Source organism: Ambystoma mexicanum, chromosome 9 (assembly GCF_040938575.1).
Source record: "Ambystoma mexicanum isolate Mex_15411 chromosome 9, UKY_AmexF1_1, whole genome shotgun sequence".
NCBI classification, from domain to species: domain Eukaryota; kingdom Metazoa; phylum Chordata; class Amphibia; order Caudata; family Ambystomatidae; genus Ambystoma; species Ambystoma mexicanum.
Genome location: NC_090931.1, coordinates 709,544,674 through 709,564,358, shown reverse-complemented (window position 1 = coordinate 709,564,358; position 19,685 = coordinate 709,544,674). Strand labels below are relative to the sequence as shown.

Below are 19,685 nucleotides of genomic sequence, written 5' to 3'. Positions count from 1 at the left end.
TAAACATAACAAAGATTAAATGTGTCCTCATTGGACCCCTGCAAAACAACAGCATGTCCAAAATGTGTTGTGATGTGTGCATCTGGAAGCCTTCACTCTGAAGCTGAACCCTGATTCAAACTCCTAGGGTCCAGTCTCGACAACAGCCTGTCATTTCAAAACCACATAGACAAGAAAGCCCAACTCCCTTGGACACAAATCACCATGATCAAAGCCTTCTTACCAATGTATGACTTCCGCACAGCTGTTCAGGCTCTCGTGATCTCACACTTTGAGGGGGGGAATATACCCTTATCAGGGCTCCAAGACACACATTTGATCTCTGTCAAGGCTCTCCACTAGGCCACAGTCCTGCCTCATTACATGTGCCTGCAAATTCAACCAACTCTCTCCCTCGCTGCGTGGGTTCACTGGTTATACCTTCCTGCCAGGATCCTACACAAAACTGCTTACATCTTCTACAAAGCAGTCTGGAACAGCGCACCAACAAACCTGGCATCGAGATTCCACACCACTAAAGGCTCTCGTGCCTCCTGTAGCAAACACATCAAAAGGCGAGAGTCAAAGCTTACCTGCAAAGAAAAGACCTATAAACAGTCCTTTCTCCTGCCATGCCCAGACCCTCTGGAACTTTGTCACGCTGCAGGCTTGAAATGCCCCACCATCCTCCAGTTCCGCAAAACACTGAAAACATGGTTCTTCATTCAATACGTCCTGCACAACTAAATCTACGTTCTACCACCCTTCCGTCAACAATACTGCGCTACTGTCCAAAAACAACATACCCAATTCTGACTTCCACATTTTGTAAAGTGCTCTGTGCTGTCCACCACTGGTCACTATATTCATGCCCTGCCTACCCCCACACACAGGTTTGCACCCCTGGGAACTTTTTTTTTTGCGCAAGACTCCAAGCAGATCATGGGCGTGGCTTGCGCAGAGGACTTGGAACGGGGTAGAACACCAAAAATGGGGGAAAACGTGCAAAAAAGTGGGCGTTCCGAGAGTCGGCCTGCAGGCAGTCTCTCTCAACGCCTAACGGCAAAAGACATATTGATGGATTAGTTTGCATATCATTTCGGCTGGGAAATGGCCACGCAAGCCCTTCAAACGATCTACCACCCAAAGGCAAGCATACGTACACATGCGTGTAGGATTTGCAGCACGCAGGTGGTGTTGCATGTCAGGGATTTTGAGGTGCGTGTACTCAATCAGGGTTCTGATGTAACTTAGGGTTTGCACGCAGATTTGCTGAGTTATTGCTGAGTTATGATTTTTCATACGCGTGTTGTCGCGGTGCCGGATACAGTTACAGGGGACCCCGCACAGGGTCCCTGAGTCGCCAGCCTGCTTACAGAGGACCCTACACACTATTTGCAGGTTGCTTGTATTTGCATCTGTGAGAGAGCGCAAAGGTAGCTTTTCTGGCTGTTTATGCTTTGCTTGTGGGAGTGTCGGGGGCATTCCAGGCGCGACTTGCGAATACGGTTACTTTGCGCTGAAGAAATCCATGAATATGCGGGGGCGCTCATTTTTCTTTCTGCAAGCAGGCTTGCGCAGTGTCCTTCTCGGCATGCGGCCCTTGCAGGATTTCTGCACACTTTTCCATGAATCGGACCCTAAGTCTGTCAGACAGTGGGCACAATCTCCAAAGGGCAAACAGCACGACTAAAATGCAGCCTTCACATGTTAACAAAGTATATATACTCCACCCCATGCATTCAGTGGCAATCTTGAAAATATAGATGTTATTTACCGTTACTATTTTGCCAAATAGCTTACTAAATTGTTTTAAAACATTCATGTTGTCGAGCTGAGTTTTTGAATGTTCAGAATATCTACTTGTCTTTTCTGTATCATTTTCATGCGCATGCACGATATTAGCTTTTCAGCTTTTGTATAAAATCACTGCTAGTGTTAAACTGAACTTGGGTGCTGGGGGGGCTTTTGCATTTTCTTTTAGTGTAAGCTCAGATTTAAAACACAAAATACAAACAAAGCCTGTATGTGGTGGCAGTGCAACACATTATTGTATTTTCCAGCAGGACACACAGTTGTGTCTGGAATAAAAACTGACTACAGTGCATTTGCTCTCTAAAGTGACAGGTCAGCACATTCTGACCAGTAGAGAACAAAAGAGCGGGAACGGCTCTCATGTACAGTTGGATTCAAAGAGAACGCCACACAAATGTAGGTTTTTCCTTAGTAGGCAAAAAAAACGGTCCCTTCAACCGAACCGAACACCCACGCAAATCAGGAAGCAGTAACGCTGCAGGGCACAGAGTATATATAGGTAGCGAGGCGCTTGTTTTATGAAAGTTCTGTACTGAGGAGCTCGTGACACCAGATCGGCCACAATGGGGAAGGTAAGGACGGCCTTAAAATGCATGTAATTCTGAATTTCTCTTCGTGGCAACTGCACCTTTTTCTTGCAGTATCTCTTCGTGATGTAATTGCTGCAATTGGCACTTACACAGACTGAACTTTGACCACTAGTATTACACTTATTAATAGCAAGAGGTACTTAAATGTTCCCAAACTGAAAATGTGATGGCACTTTTGACGCTTTTTTAATTGTATTATTTCTTTTTTTTAATCCAGCAATTTACAGGATGCCATCATGCAGGATGCCAAACATATGTAGTTATTTTCTTCTCTCTTGGGGTGGTTCGATTGTGTAGAAACCTGGTTTGTGAAGTAAAATATGTTGAATTGTAAATGGGCAGCTATCAACAATGGGAATATAGTCCACCGAGTAGTTCCAACTGACATTGGATGGAAACGAGATCAAACCTACAGTTTTCTGTGATATCCCCTCCAACCCCCCCGCCCCCCCCCCCCCCCAACCACCCAACCACAGGGGGAAATTAACCATGTAATTGCCAGGTTCACTTCTACAGTTTAGTGTTGTGCCCGGCCAAAATCCCAGTGCAGTCCTCGTGGGCGAGCAGTACAGGGGATAGGTGCTGGGGGCATGATGAAACCATAGGACATCTGGACACAAAGCGGGAATAGCTGTGGTCCTGCCACACTCCCTCTCGTCCCTTTCTTGTAAATGTGATTTTCTTCCCACATCCTGGGAGGTCTGGGAGAGATAGGAAGTGCTGTAGTCCCACGCTGCGAGGCCACACCAGTGGCATATGCCAACCATACAACCGTACAACATGACGTCAAACTAGAAATTCAAAATCCACTGGCAGTTGAAGCTCAATCGCCATGATGTAAACATTTCAATAGGAATTGGTAGATGTCCCTGTCTAGACTGAAATGCATTGTTATATTAGGCGGGAATACTACTCAGTGTGATTATACTATGGCATTAGTAACCCGTTCCATGGGGTATGTTGCAGGATAAAGGCCCGGCAGACAAATTTAAAGGGCCAAGCTATACTGTTACAGCCGGTATAGCCTGTGGAACGTGGTTACTAACACCATAAGCACCCCAGCAGGTCGGACTGGGCCATAAAATTGTCTCGGGCACCAATGAAAAAGTGGCCCACATTTGCAGATGGCTATTCATTCCTTTTGTGATACTGATTGAATAGCAACCAAGGGGGATACATCAAAAACAGACATAAACGCTGAATTATTTCAATAGTTTATTAAATGCCATTGCTTTACAACATGCGAGCGTGTCACACAATACGACCGTTTCATGGAACTAGTTGTGAGTTAGTTCTCAGTGGGCAGGTACACCTGGAAAGATGATGAGAGGGACAGTGAATCGTTTATCCATTGTGTCAGTCTTTGGCAAGGATGTGGGATTGTGAGTAGATGGCAGCATCTGACCTCTTTTACTTTTCACTATTAGGGGGCACTTCAGCACCACCTATAATCCCAAACTATAGCATTGGAGTAGAGCCAGGAGGGAGATGATCTGTGAGGAGGGACACACAGCTTGCGGGTGCTGTTTGATTACTTACCCCCCCATTGATCACCTCATGGCAATGCTAAACCATGTTGCCATTCCTCCACTACCTGTCCCTCCAGTTCCAAAATCTTTCCGCCACTGTCCTCTTTGAACATGATTTATCAAGCAGCAACATCATAATTTGGCCATGCAGTGTTATTTCTTAGCAGTCAGTTGAGAGTTAATGACTCAGTTGAAGCGGTAAATGTGCTACCAGTATAATAAAATGTCTTAACCCTGTGTGCCTTCGCCGACTTGATGTAGTATACCTGCTACTTGCACAGAGGTCCTGTTAAACAACCCATTTACAAAACCAACAGTTTGTCTTTGTATATAAGTATTAGGTAGGCATTGGCCAGGCACTGTTATAATAAGCCCAGGTAATCACACCATTGTCTTGCTCTTGCCATTTTATGGTCAGTGGCCTACATGGCCATGGCAATTATGGCAGTGCCTGGCAAATGCCTATTCCATGCCTACTCAAAAGGCACAACTGTTGGCTTGGCTTATTCTTATTTAACATGCTGAAAGGCGTGGATGGCTAATTGTACAAATACCTACTAGTTTGATTGAGAATTTCTCCTTAAATTCATGTCAGTTTCTGTAGATTTGTTGAGTTTCCACAAAGGTAAAAAAGGGGGCACCAGAGTACATCAGATTTGGAAATGTCAATTACTGTCATTTTGGGAATCTGATAAATAAATCTGTTCTGAATGTAACCCTCCAGAAATCATTGCATTCGTTTCTTGTAGACGTTGCTTTTGCCAATACATTTACCACAAGTGTCTGTGACAAATACATGGTATATTCTGACTTGAGTGTCTTTCCTGTCTAGCACATCTTCCACCTCCCATGGCACAGTGGTGCTTTGAGACTTACCAAGGTCTCAGTGTAGTAGTGTCTTAGAGCACAAGGAGCCAGGCACAAGCAATGTTTCGAGACCAGTAACTAAGCGACTGACATGGCTGACTTAGCATCTAGACCACCACTAAGACAGCCAGGGGTATTGCTAGGTCTGGAAAAGATCCGGGGCAATGCTAATTTTGGGACTGTCGGGACTGGGGGCTGTACCTTTGGTTGTAACCCCTGAGCTTCTATCCGGGGCTACAACCAAAAGACCTGGGGCTATAGACCCTTCCGCACCCCTCGCAACCTATGCACTTGTTCAAACTTAATGCATCCCACAGCGGTTTGTGGAAAAGAGCAGGATGTGGCAATCTCATGAGCTATGGTTTGTAGGAAGAGTAGACCAATGCATCGCTTTATTTGAATCTCTCTTATATCAAATGCTTGAAATTGTTATGGTCGAATTTACAGTGCCAATCTCAGACTACCGTGAATTTTTGTTAGTCACATAAAATTCGCAATTTTGTTGTATCATGAGGAACAACTGCTTCTGGTGGGTGACACCACCACAAGGCTTCAACACATTTATTTTGAATGTCATTCGCACTCTGACGGGTACATTTCTGCAAGACCTACAGTTGAGTTCTGTCTGCTCGTGTGCATTTTGCTTTCGTAGTTTTGCTTGTAACCTGATGCATAGTAAACTGCCATTGTTATTCGTATGGATTTTTCAGCAGTTGCTCACTCAATTAGTCACAGAATGGCACATATAGTTCTAGCCTGTTTTTTTGGCAAGTTTTCCTTCTAGGCCAGCTTTGCCTGCTGGCTAGGCAAGCAGTAGGGTACGACGTTCATTCATCGCCTGTTTTTCTTTCCGCAGCACTTTTTGCCGAAAAACGATCTGCTGAAAAAAACATTGAAAAATATGGGGGGAGGAAATATAAGGGGTAGGGTGGGGTGGTGTATAAGCAATACAAAATAGGGGAGGGGATTGTGGGGGGACCCCCAAATAAATAAAAATATTGATTATTTCAAAAAGTGCTGCGAAAACAAAATGGCCGATGAATGAACATAGAAGCAACAGTAGATCCAACTGCAAGTAAAATGTTTTATAATACATATTCCTCTCCCTTTAGCAATCCAAGAGATATCTTAGAAAAGAATGAAGCCTTTCCCTGATGCAAATAGCTTTCTTATTTCCTTTGTCTTATCCTCAACAGATCACTTTCTACGAGGACAGAAACTTCCAGGGCCGCTCCTATGAGTGCAGCGCTGACTGCTCCGAGCTGAACTCCTACTTCAGCCGCTGCAACTCCATCCGCGTGGAGAACGGCAACTGGATGCTCTATGAGAACCCCAACTACAGGGGAAACCAATATTTCCTGCGAAAGGGCGAATACCCCGACTTCTCCCAGTGGATGAGCCATAATGACTCCATCCGGTCGTGCCGCATGATCCCACAGGTACTGCTGCGAAGTTGCATTGCCTTTTGTTTTTTTTGTTTATTTTTATTATATGGTTAAAACATTCAACCTTTAATAATAGTACATGAAATAGGTAGTTCATATAAGAGTAAAAGTAAAATTCATGTGAATACAGATGATATGGTAACGAGACATCTTAAAACACATATTAAATTAACTTTTTCCTTTTAAAGAAGTACTAGCAATGCAGTAGCTGTTTCCTAATAGTCGTTTGTAAAAGTTATTAGCCTCAGGATCTTAGATCTATAAGTTATCAATAAGCAAGTTCTAGGCCACCTTGTTGGTATTCATGTTTTTTTTAGTAAGTGGCCTGCAACCTTTGGCTCTCCTGATGTTTTGGACTACAATTCCCAACACGCCCTAGCTACAATAGTCAATGATGAGGGCTCATGGGGGTCGTTGTCCAAAACTTCCCGGGAGTCAAAGATTGCAGAGCCCTTTTATAAGTGATGTAACCAAAAGTGAAATTTAATTTTATTTGAAGCTCAATGCACCATGATACTGGCATTTTCTCAGCACAAAGCCAATCGCCTCATATGTTAAATTTCTGCTAACTATTGTGTTGGCAGAATCCAAAGCTGCAAACATTGGGAGAGCAGGGACATGATCATAGAACTTAAAAAAAAAATCATAAATACAATCAACACAGATAGGATTTCTTCCCCCACATGTTCAGTTCTGACTTCAGAGTCAAATCAAGACCTACCATTCAGGTGATCAAAGGAGTCTATGGTCAATCATATCCAGTTTCTTTTTTCACTGAGTTTTTTGCTGAAGTATTTTTGCCGAAAAAACTCATTGAATTACTTTTTTATTTTTATTTGGGGGGGATACCCCTGCAAACTCCCCTTCCCTTTTATTTATTCTCTATCCTCCCACCACCTCTACCCCTTATATGCCCTTACCCACCCCCCATATTTCCAATATGTTTTTTTCACCCAAAATCTTTTCGGCAAAAACTCTGCCGAAAGAAAATGGCCGATGAATGAACGTTGACCAATCAGAGTGCTTCTCCTTAGGGAAAGGCTGCTTTGTGGCACCAGCCGATCCCAGCTGAGAATAATGCCAGCATCGGAAGACAGGGCTACCTTAAACTTTATTTTTCAGCTGACGCTCGCCCTAATACTGACACATCTGACATGCTTGGAGAATAATGCATCGCTCTGGTGGTGAATGTCTTGCACAGTGCTCAATTTGTAAAAGAATGAAATAAATAAGTGTCGGGAGCAAACAGTTTCTAGCACGTCTGTGACACATCAAGGCTGGCAGCTCCTCGCCCACTCTTGCTACCACCCGTGGCTGCTCCCCACACTGTCAGTATCCTTAGGGTGAAAGCTGCAACTCCCACCAGTTCATTGTGGGTTGCCTGGATGCTCTACCCATGGCAGATGTGCCATTTATATAGACCAAGCCACTTAATATAGAATATTTACTGAATTGATGAACTAGCTTGGCAAACACTGCAGCTAGATCTTCTTGTATAGCTTGGCACTCATGACAGACACTCCTCTTTGGCAGCGGCCTTCCCTAGGCATTGCCCCGTGTTGGTTCTGCTGGCTGGTGACTGTCCTCTTGTTGTCAACCCACTCTGCTGTGCCAGTGCTGCTGGTCATTACAGCAGTGGAGCTGCACCACTGCCATACAGGATAACCAGAGCTGTCTGCTGGCATGATTAGCAAATGTTTCCAGCATTGTCACCTTCCAACTCAGTTAGCCATAAAAATGGACAACTAGCACTGATCTGCTCACCTGGGTCATCAGGTTCATGAAGAACAATGAGCCACCCCAGGATGCAGAGTCTATGGTCAGTGCTCACTGCTGTTGCTTGTTGTGTGACTACGACTAACAGTTAAAATAATGTAGGCGCCAAAACACCGTATCATAATCAAAGTGTGTCTGAGACAATAAGTGAGGGGACTTATAAATAAGGCCCAGGGCTGAGCCCAGGCAAACAGCCTCACAAACTAAGCACTGGCCTTGCATTTTCATTGACGTCTTTCAGAGGGTGTGTGTGACTGAGATGCGGGTGTCGTGATATCGTGCTGGCAGTGTGTTTGTGTCTGGGAGGGGGTTGGATGATTTTAACATGTTTGTAGGGTTAGCAGGTTGCTGGGGAATTAGGAGGGAAAGCATTAAACTCATTACCAGCTCCAGACGTGGGAAAGAGATAGACACCCCAGGATCTCATCTGCTGCCATGAAGGATAATTGGGCCGGGTTCACAAAGACATTTGCAGGAGAGATTATTTGATTCACCAAGTAAATCTAACATATTCCTGACTAAACCTTTTGATTCCAGGAGTAAGTCAGAGTTACTCCTAGCAACATCTTTGTGAATCTAATATTATTTCTCCATGGGTAATTTAAAAAAAGCATTGACAATGCCAATGGTTTTGGCACTTGTAGTTGTTTATTGCATTTTACATTTAGCATAGAGGGAAGGAATGACAGCACAGGGAGCAAGAGATGATATCATGGGAGGAATGAAGGGTAGTGCCAAAGGTGAGGGAAGCACTCACTGCAGCGGGGAATATGAAATAAATGGTGACACACGGGAAATAAAATAAATACAATAGAAAGCTAGGCAAGCAACAGTACACAGCAGCATTGCACAACATTTGAAGGAAGGGGTAACAGTGCAAATGGAGGGATGGAGTGACAGGGCAAGGGGGAGCAGAGCAACAGCATAAAGGGGGGTTGGTTGACAGCGCAAAGGTGGATGGAGTTACAGCACTAGAGGGGGGAGGAACAACAGTGCAAGGGGGAAAGGGAGCGACAGCACACAGGGAGGAATGACAGCTCAAGGCAGGAAGGAGCGACAGTGCAAGGGGGAAGGACCGACAGCACAGGGTGAAGGAATGGCCGTGCAAGGGCGGGGGAAGTAGGGACAGCACAAGGACTGAGGACGGACAGTGTAAGAGGGAGGGACAGCACAAGGGAGGAGGAGGAAAGCGCAATGGGGACACACAGGCAAGTGGGAGGGACAGCGGAAGAGTGGAGGAGGGAAAGCACAATGGGGAGGAGGGAAATTTCAAGGGGGAGGAGGGAATGCACAGGGGGAGGACAGAAAGTGCCGGGGGACAGCACAAGGGGGAGAAGGGCCAGTGCAAGGGGATGAGACAGGAAAGTACAAGTGAGTGATGAGGGACAGCACAAGAGGATGAGAAGTGACAGTGCAATGGAGTAACGGGGAGAGCACCAGGGACAGTGCAATGGAGAGCAAGGGTGAAGGAGCGATAGAGCAAGGGGGGAAGGAATGACAGCGCAAGGGGGGAACAGCACAAGGGGAGGAGGGACAGTGAAAGAGGGGAGGAAGGACGGCACGAGGGTGGAGGAGGGACAGGACAAGGGGAGGAGGGACAGCACAAGGGGAGGGAAGGAGCAACAGCGCGAGTGGGGAGTGACTTCAGTTGGTTGTATGTATAATTGCAGCCTTTGGTCATAGCTGTCCAATATTATAGTTTTGATATGCCATCAGTGGTACTGCATTTAACAACCTGAACATGCCCTCACAACTTATTTTATCAGAGAAGGTGCAGTAACATTGACAATAGACAGATGCCCTCATTAGAAATCTGAGATTTCTTATGAGACATTTGTATGTTGTGAGTGGTCCTGCACCTCACCAAAAAAGAATTGTGTTTATGGTGCCAGTCACACTCTCCAGGACATTGCTGTACTGAATTTAAAATTTTGCAGCACAAAAAAGCAAATTTTGCAGCAGACAACTGCATTTTTGCTGCATTTTTGTAGCATTTTCAGTTTGTGGTTGGCACTCATTGTGGGGGTGGCACTTGCTCTGCAGTGGTGCAGTAGTGCCCATGGGTGGTTGTGTCACTGCCTGTTAGGGCACTGGGCTATGGTTTTTGTTGCTTTCTCAGCAAATCCTTGGGTGGTGGTGGTGTTGAACCTGCAGCAGGTGCTGCCGCTGAGTCCCAGGTAGTGGTGGTGGTGGGGCTAGTGTTGCTACTAAAGACCTGGGTGGTGGTGATGTTGCACAGCAGGTGCTGCCGCTGAGTCCCAGGTGGTGGTGGTGGTGGATCTAGTGTTGCTGCTAAAGTCCTGGGTGGTGGTGATGTTGAACCTGCAGCAGGTGCTGCTGCTGAGTCCCAGGTGGTGGTGGCGGTGGGTCTAGTGTTGCTGCTAAAGTCCTGGGTGGTGGTGATGTTGAACCTGCAGCAGGTGCTGCCGCTGAGTCCCAGGTAGTGGTGGTGGTGGGGCTAGTGTTGCTACTAAAGACCTGGGTGGTGGTGATGTTGAGCAGCAGGTGCTGCCGCTGAGTCACAGGTGGTGGTGGTGGTGCTAGTGTTGCTGCTAATGTCCTGGGTGGTGGTGATGTTGAGCAGCAGGTGCTGCCGCTGAGTCCCAGTTGGTGGTGCGGTGGGTCTAGTGTTGCTGCTAAAGTCCTGGGTGGTGGTGATGTTGAACCTGCAGCAGGTGCTGCCGCTGAGTCCCAGGTGGTGGTGGCGGTGGGTCTAGTGTTGCTGCTAAAGTCCTGGGTGATGTTGAACCTGCAGCAGGAGCTGCCGCTGAGTCCCAGGTGGTGAGGATGGTGGGGCTAGTGTTGCTGCTAAAGTCCTGGGTGGTGCTGTATATTAGGTCCTTCGTGATGCTTGCTGCACTCATAGCAATGCCTCTGAGGGGTTAGGAATTAGGCTCTGGGACTGTTACTGCTGCTGCAGCCCTGGCTGGTGGAACTGATTTTCAGTGTTAGGGTTACAGTGTTACAGTGTTAGTGGGAATGAACATGGGGGCATGCATGGCTGGCAGTGTTGGTGGCGCTTCCTCTGAGCGCATGATTGATAATGGTGGCACTGCCTCTGCAACCAAGGGTGGTGGTATTAGTATGGCCAACTGATGAGGGCATGGTTGATGACGGTTTAACTGCCACTGAAGACCTGATTTCAGATTTGCAAGGGGGAGATACGGGGAAAAAGTAGCAATAAAGCAGGATGGGCGATGAGGAAATGGGCAGTGAAAAGAGAAATGAGTCAGGTAAATGGAGGGTGAATGAGGTCAACAGGGGTAGCAGATAGAGGAAGGGCAAAGAAGTTGCTGGCAGTATGAAGGGCAGCCCTGATGAGGGAAAGGGACAGCCAGGGCATGGGGGTGGCACATGCAAGTGGAATAAGAACAGGGCACATGGTGTTAATTTTGGCAAGATTGGAGATGCAATGGCAACAGCGTGACCAAAATGAGGAAGGGTGGCTGAAATAAGTGAGGGCTGTTAAACACAAAAGAGCAATGCTGACAGTCTGAGGCCCAGGAGGGATGGGATAGGAAGCAGTAAGCAGGAGATGGTGCGAGAGAGAGGCTAAGACTAAGTGCTAGGATGACGTGAGAGCGTGCGGGTGCATGCTATGCAGCAGGTGCGAGCGTGCATGCAAGAGAGGGAGAGTGCGCATGCAAGGGCGTGAGAGTGTGTGCCACAGTGAGATCATCGAGTGTGGATAAAAGTGTGTGCGCGTGCAAGACCGGTGTTAGAGCATTTGTGTATGAAGCTGTAAGACGTGCACATGAGGGTAGAAGGAAGTGCCACACGAGGTCATGGAAAAAGCAGATGGGGGGCTCAGATTGCCAAGAGGGAGAAGCACAGGAAACTGGCGGTTAAAAAAACAAACAAGATAGTGTTTTCACGTTTTATGATGAATGAAATGCATTAGGCTTCAGAAGCTGCGGGTGACTCGGAAGAGTTATGTTTGTGGAGGAGGCAGGACATCATGGCATGGATGAGCCACTGGGCGGCAGCAGAGTAATAGCTAGGCCAAAACTGAAAGCGTGAGCCGATTTTGTATGTGCTGGGGTCTGCCTCTAGCCGTCACACACGCATACAGCAACACGCACCCATGCATGCAAGGAAGACACGCCGGAGACGTGTGATGGCTCCGGTCTCCGGCGCGAACTGCCAGGCACCGCCTTTATTGAACTAACGCGCATGCACGAGTCCCGTAGCTGCTCGCGCATGCGTACCTCGTGTATGCAGTACACAACATCCCTCCTTTTCCCCGGAAACAAACAATTAACACTTCCTTGCAGAAACAACAACAATTAACAACGGACTGCAGAAGTACAACCTGGTTCCTTCTTTGGATTTGCAACAACACCTTTCCCCGCCTATGGTGCAGGGTTCATGATGAAGTCTCTGAACCTCTGGGGAAGTCGTCGTCCGGTCCTGCTCGGGTACCGTGGTGCCCCGTCACCAGGGGCCTCCGATGTCTCGTGATCTGCAGTTGGGGTAGCTTCTTCCACCCTTGTCTCTTCCCCTTGTTCCGGGACTTGTTCTGCTGTTGCCTCGTCACTAGCGGCCTTGATGCGCTTAAAAAACGACACGTTTCTGGTGACGGTTCCTCTGGCATTGGCCGCGGTGACCATTGTACCTTTCACATGTGTTACCCCCAGTGGTTGGGTCTCGTACGTTGTCGACAGCTTTCCTTCTGCTCTTCTGTTTCGTACCAACACGGTATCCCCAACCGCGATCTGTTTTTCTGGCAGTCTCCTCCGCGCTGTTTCATTCTCTTTTCTCCATGACCTTTCTAGTTGTACTTGGTCATTGTCGATCACTCCTGGTTGTCTCCCCTCTGACTCTGGTATAAGTCCTCTTGGAATCCTCTTGAAAAGTGCCTCCGCAGGGGCTATTCCAGTTGATCGATGCGGTGTTGTGCGATACTCCCGAAGAAAGTCGAACAAATTCCGTCGGAGGTCTTCACCTCCATTTTCAGATATGCGAAACACCTTGTTTAGTGTCCGCATGAAGCGCTCCACTTCTCCATTGGCTCTTGGCCATAGTGGGGTGACCTTCCGGTGTTTTATGCCTCTCTCTTCGCAGAATCGAGCAAACGATTGTCCTTGGAAAGGTGACCCATTGTCGGAACATAACTCGAGGGGAAACCCATGGGTAGCAAATATCTTGTCCAAGGCCAGGGTGACCTGGGACTCGCCCAGTTCCACCTCTGGATATCGGGAGCATTGGTCAGTCACTACTAGGAAGTGTTGTCCTCTTCCGGTAGAGCCAAAATCGGCATGTACTGTCCCCCAGGGTGAATCGCTCCTTGCCATGGTCTGAATCGGGGGTCCCTTCTCCGTCGGGCTCGTTGCTTGGCACGGGATGCATGCCCTTACGTACTCTTCCACTCTCTTTTCCAATTCGGGGAACCAAACTTTGAGTCTGAGACGTGCCTTCATTCTGGTCATCCCTTGGTGTCTGTTGTGTGCCAACTGAAGGACCTTCGGCACGAGTGACCTGGGGATCACAATCCGGTGCCCTCTCAGCAGGAGACCATCGGCAGTCACTGACAGTTCCTGTCGTGCACCCCAGAGCAATTGCAAGTCCCTTTGCGTTTCTGCGTTTCTTCGGGCATTGTTCAGAAGGAGCTCCAGCCATGCTCCTGTGGCTACCGCACCTTTCACTCTCAGAAACGCCTCATCCGAGTTCGATTCGTTGGCAATTTCTTGTCTTGTCAAAGCAATGGGAAGCGCCGACTCGACGATCATGTGAATGGTGTCCATACAGTTTGCAACCTTTGTAGTGTCTCTGGGTCTTCCTACGCCAGGGTGGCGAGACAAATAGTCTGCAGGGTTATGCGTACCTGAGCGGTATACCAGCTTCACCCCGTACTCCATGAGGGATAGCATCCACCTCTCTATCTGAGGTGGCGGTTTGGATGAAGCGCCTGCCAGGATGGGCAGTAGGGGCTTGTGGTCTGTCACCACAACAACAGGTTTCCCCAGAATATATAATCTAAAATGTTTACAGCCCCATAGTATTGCGAGGGCTTCGCGTTCAATTTGAGAATATCTTCTCTCTGTGTCTGTAAGAGCCTTGCTGGCGTATGCAACGGGTCGCATGGATCCCTGTTGATCCGCCTGCATGAGAACCGCCCCAAGTCCCACTGGACTGGCATCCACTATGATTTCGGACTCCCGGGCTGGGTTGAAATACGCCATGGTGTCTTGTTCAGACAGGGCATCCTTGATGGCCGTGAATGCTCTCTGTTCCTTGCCAGTCCACGTCCATGCCACTTCGTTCCTCGTGAGTGCTCTCAGGGGTTCAGAGAGAGATGCTAAGTCTCGAATAAACCGCCCACAGTAGTTCACCATCCCTAAGAAACTGCGGACTTCTGCCGGGGACGTGGGAGGTGACGCCTCTCGAATGTCTCTCACCTTCTCAGGATCTGGGGATATGCCTCCCGCATGGAAGACAAATCCAAAAAATTCCAGGCTGTCCTTCAAGAATTTGCACTTTTCTTGGTGCAGCGTCAGGCCGAGGTTGTGGAGCCTGTGAAAAGTGTTTTCCAGACGCTTGATATGCTCTGCTTCAGATTTGGCAAAGACTAGGATATCGTCTGACATGTTTATTACCCCTTTTAGTCCGGACAGAGCCCCCCTGATGGCATTTTGGAAGACTTCTGCCGCCGAGGAAATTCCAAAACTGAGCCTTTTATATTGATACAGTCCTTCGTGTGTTGTAAAGGTTGTAATATATCTAGACTCTGGGTGGAGCTCCAACTGGTGATAACCCGCTCTGAGGTCTAGTTTCGAAAAAAAATTCGCACCCTGAAGTTCTCCCACGATGTCGTCCAGAGTGGGAGTGAGATGACGTTTTCTTTTTATGGCCAGATTAGGAAGTCTCATGTCTACGCAAATGCGTACAGCCCCAGGATGTTTGGGCTTTGGGGCCACTACAATAGGAGAGACCCACGGGGTGGGCCCTTCCACCTTTTCAATGATATCTCATTCCACTAAGTCTTGCAGCTCCTTTTCCACCTGAGCCCTCAGATGAAACGGTATGCGACGATGTTTCTGCGCCGTTGGTCTGACAGACTCATCAATGTGGAGCCTTATTGGCTCAGCCTTCAGTTTCCCTATGCCCCTGAAGAGCTTCTCAAAGCGTGTCAGCAGGCTGTCCAGATCTGTGTGATACACAGCAAAAGTGAAATGAACCAGGTCGAGTGCTTCAGATGCTGCGCAGCTTAAAAGAGAGTGCGGACTGACGTTGGTTACAAAAAACCTCGCTTTGATGCTGTTTTGGCCATGGGTCACTGGGGCTACAAATACCCCTTGGATGGGTAGCGGAGTATCTTCACCAAAAGCGTATATCTGGGCTTTGGAGGGTGACAGGGTTGGTGGGCCTGCCAGTGCGTTGTAATGTCTGTCCGCCAGTATGCAGACTGTAGCTCCCGTGTCAATGAGGACTGGGGTGGGAATCTCTCCAATGTCCACAGTACATATGGGTCTTTGTCTAGTACCAGGGCCATTTGCGATGCTGGAAATGAAGAAAATTTCTTCCTCCTCTTCTTCCTCTTCTTCGGCAATGTGTAGGTCGTGCACGTCCTGTTCAAGGGCCGATATGCCCCTTGCCGTGCGAGCGCCACCTCTACCGGCCCTCTCTGGTCCTCTGCTTGCTGCTACGGGCATGGCGGCCCTACACATCCTTGCGTAATGCCCCGGTATCCCACACCTGCTGCATGTTCGTGATTTGGCTGAGCATTCGCCCCTGTGTGGGAGGTCATATCCACAATAGGAGCACGACTGAGGGGTACCTGAAGTCGTGGGTCCTTCTCCCTTCTTCGGTGTCCATCTGGCCTTCCCAGGTGTGAACCGCCCGACTGCTAGAGCCTCCTCCTCATTCTTGGGATGCGTGGCTGCATCCATTTTTGATCCTCTGGCCTGCGCCAGCTCATACGCTCTTCCCATGTCCAGGATTTGCCGGAGGGTCAGCCCTGGTTCCCTCAGGACTTGCCTCCTAAGTTTTCCTGAGCAGCAACCTTGCAGCAGTTGGTTGCGGACCATTTCCTCTTCGTTGACCCACCTGCAGGAGCTCGCTAGGTGTCTCAACCGGGCACAAAACTGGTCCAGTGACTCTTCGCTTCGTTGTTTTTCTGCCCCCATGACAAACCTGTCGAAATCAACATTGGCTAATGGTAGGAAGTGATCCCGAAGTGCTTGCTTGACAGCGTCATATGTCGCCACTGGAATGTCAAGGGAGTCATATATTTTCTGGACTTCAGTGCCTGCGGAGTACATCATGATGGCGATCTTTGCCTCGTCTTCAGTCTCCCCCGAGGCTCTGAACATCATTTCCAGTCTTTTGACCCATGTGAGCCATTTTGGGCCAAGTTTTGATGGGGGCCCCGTAGTATCAAATTCGGGCATGGGAGCCAGAGTGGTGCGCACTCTGCGTGGTATTGGGGCAACGGCGCCCTCATCATCTGTTTCCTCACCCATCACGATAGGTACTCACAGTATTGTCTTGGCAGGTTGATGGGTGATCCGACTCCCAACTGTGGCAGAGTCTACCTGTTGGCTCTTCTGCCACTTTCTGTGTCACAGCCCTGGTTCAGCTGGGCTGTGGAGTGTCCAAAAATTGCTGCAACTGCTTGCAACGGGCAGATGGCGCACGAGCACCCGGAACGGGCCGCAACCACTGCGTGTGTCGTAGTGAGTGAGCACTCAAAATGGCCGCCGGCTGTTAGAGCGGGTCCGCGACTGCGGAGTTGTGCTTCGTTTCGCCGGTGTCGTCGGAAACAGGAAGAACAGCTCCGATCCCGCCTCGTCGCCAATTTTGTATGTGCTGGGGGTCGGCCTCCAGCCGTCACACACACATACAGCCACACGCACCCATGCATGCAAGGAAGACACGCCGGAGACGTGTGATGGCTCCGGTCTCCGGCGCGGACTGCCGGGCACCGCCTTTATTGAACTAACGCGCATGCGCGAGCCCCGTAGCTGCTCGCGCATGCATACTTCATGTACGCAGTACACAACAGCCGAGAGCAGCATCGCTTTTCATTGCCCAGTCGGCAGCAGATCCGCTTTGACTGCTGCGCGCATACGTTTACGTTTCTATAATATTGTGAGTGTTTAGTATCTTTTATCAGCTCTAGTAAAATTTATATACGCACATAGCATGTCATCTTTGCTGCAGAGCGAGTGAAGAAGTTTCCAGCCTCCCCCAATAATTCCCCCCACCCCCCCTCACGCCTGCAGTGGCTCTTGACTGCGGGAAGTGTGGCACGTATAGCTGGGAACCACAGTATCGCTGATGCTGGAAGTGGGAGGTCATGGGAGCCGTGGGTGAAGGGAGAGACTGGACGCACAGGGCCCAGCCTGTTGGTGCACTGCGGGCAAAGGCAGCACTGTATGGGGAGTTACCCACCTCCCTCCCGGAGGACAGGAGCAGGACCCATGCAAGCCATGAGTGCCGCAGCAAATCACTACCCAGCTGGGAAATGGGAATCCTGACCGATCTGCTTCCTACAAAGCTGTTGATTGCAGCAAACCTTGTTAGGGAGCTCCTCATTGGGTAATACAGCCTGGGATTTTGGAAAAAGAGATTTTAGTTAGTTGGCCATTTCATTCCGTTGCATTGCTGGTTGCTATGCAACCTGATATTCTGTGTTCAGGACCCCATTGACCTCTCTCTTTCGTAACAATGGTTTCGGCAAATGTGTGGCTTGTACCACAAAACTTCGTCTACACCATGGAACCTACCCACATGCCAAGTTTCAGGTTTGCAGCAAGTTGGGAAGTATGCTGAACATTTCGAACAGACACACACACACATCCACAAAAGTTCCTTTAATATATAGAAGAGAGATTTGTACAGAAGCAAAGCAAAGCTGCTGCATGAGCTGCATCCTTAATGGATACGGGATCCATTAGTAGAGCTTCCACAGTCCCATGCTTGAGAAAAACATCTTGTCCGATTTGGGAATCTTGGGGTTTGTAGTTTTGTCTTTTCCATTGTATATTAGAACTGCAAACCCCAAAATTCCAAGAAAAAAAAAGGGACCAGGTGGCTTTTTCACACATGGAACCGGAACACTTGACAACTCTACTATAGACAAAGTGTTCTGAAAATGGTTGAACACTGTTTTAAGAGTGTCTCACACATTGACCAACAAAATTAATATATTGGTCCAAAAGTGGAATGTCTGTCAATTGATGATGCACGACGTGACCTGAAGGTATCGAATGCTACATCCTGAACCTTCCTGTCTAGGGTAGTCTAAGTAGCCTTTGCCTACCAGGCACCACCAGCAGACTCAAGCGAGGAGCATCCCAAGTGTAGGAGTCAGGCATATGTCTTATTCTCTTATGAGGCAGGGCAGATGAATCCTATTCACAATGACTGCAATAACTAGTCTAATAAAATAACTAGTTTTCTGTTGGTTCATAACAGCGCCTTCTCTTGTCCTGGAAGTTCGCACAAACAAAACATTGACACTGGTTTAACTAAAGGCCTTAGCCCAAGAGGACGAGCAGCAACATAAACATTTACATGTAAAGGCTCTACATATCTTCTAGTGAATAGGTGGACAAATGTCATAAGAACAACCAATTTAAAATGATTTATAACATTAGTTGCCTATGTAGAGTTGCTCAATGTGCATGTTAAGATGACTGTATAGAAAAATAGACAACTCTCCTCTGGAAGTAGTAGATACAGTAAAGATACAGTAAATCATTGTTCTCTAAAATGAAAAAGATTTTTAATCCCCATTAACTTTTGATTTGTGTCTATTTTTTCCTAGCACCGCGGCTCATTCCGAATCCGAGTCCACGAAAGAGAAGACTTCCGCGGGCAGATGATGGAGTTCTCTGAGGACTGCCCAAACGTCTACGAAGAGTTCAAATACAATGACATCCACTCTTGCAATGTGCTCGAGGGCCACTGGATCTTCTACGAAGAGCCCAACTACAGGGGGCGCCAGTACTACCTCCGGCCTGCTGAATACCGGCGATTTACTGAGTGGGGCTCGGCAAATGCCAGAGTTGGATCTTTCAGGCGTGTACAGGATGTTTATTAGAAACCTACTTGTGTGCATCTGTAACATGTTTTCTCAGCACTAAATAAAATCATGCAGACACTGAGATTCTCTTTTGTTTTTCACCTTGTTGGAATCAGTAATTAATGTAAAGCAACATTTTGGAAAAGTGTACGATGGTTGTTTACAGGTACCTTACCTTTTTCGTTATTTGTGCTGCTGTTGATCCTTTGTAACTATGGAACCGATTATCATCATTCCTTACATCCTTAGAGAGCACCAGGTCATGCTCAAAGACACATACAATATGTGTCTTCGCACTGCACAATAATATCTAAATACACAAGCCTTGAAAAGGCTAATAGTTTTGGTGTTTGCGGTTGTTTTTGATTTGATTAGCATGAATGCAGTAGATACTTGGGCCAGGTAAATACCTTAGAAATATTTCAAAATGTCTGCAAATTAGTATTTGTAGACAGATAACATTAGTAATAGAGAAAGTAAAAATGTTTCTGTACATAATAGGGAACAGAAATCTTTTTACCATGTCTATTACTAATGCTACTTGTCATCAATAAACAACAGCTCACCAGGCCCAAAAAAAGAAAATGGCCACATTCTGTTGTGATTAGAGAGGGCTATGTGTACTCATCTACTACTTTCGCCCACACCTCCTCAA

The 19,685-nt window shown here is 47.8% G+C and overlaps 1 protein-coding gene across 1 annotated transcript; it reads left to right on the top strand.

Moving 5' to 3' along the window:
• Positions 1–2,276: 2,276 nt before the first annotated feature.
• On the top strand, positions 2,277–19,112 carry LOC138489734 (gamma-crystallin-3-like). Its single transcript, XM_069617377.1, has 3 exons — positions 2,277–2,366; positions 5,977–6,219; positions 18,773–19,112. Exons 1-3 carry the CDS (start codon positions 2,358–2,360, stop codon positions 19,046–19,048), a joined length of 528 nt encoding a protein of 175 aa, XP_069473478.1. The 5' UTR covers positions 2,277–2,357; the 3' UTR covers positions 19,049–19,112.
• The last annotated feature ends 573 nt before the right edge of the window (positions 19,113–19,685 follow it).

Excerpts from the sequence above, each read along its gene's own strand:
- LOC138489734 (XM_069617377.1), top strand. Across the intron at positions 6,220-18,772 it reads CGTGCCGCATGATCCCACAG|CACCGCGGCTCATTCCGAAT; the intron begins GTACTGCTGCGA and ends ATTTTTTCCTAG.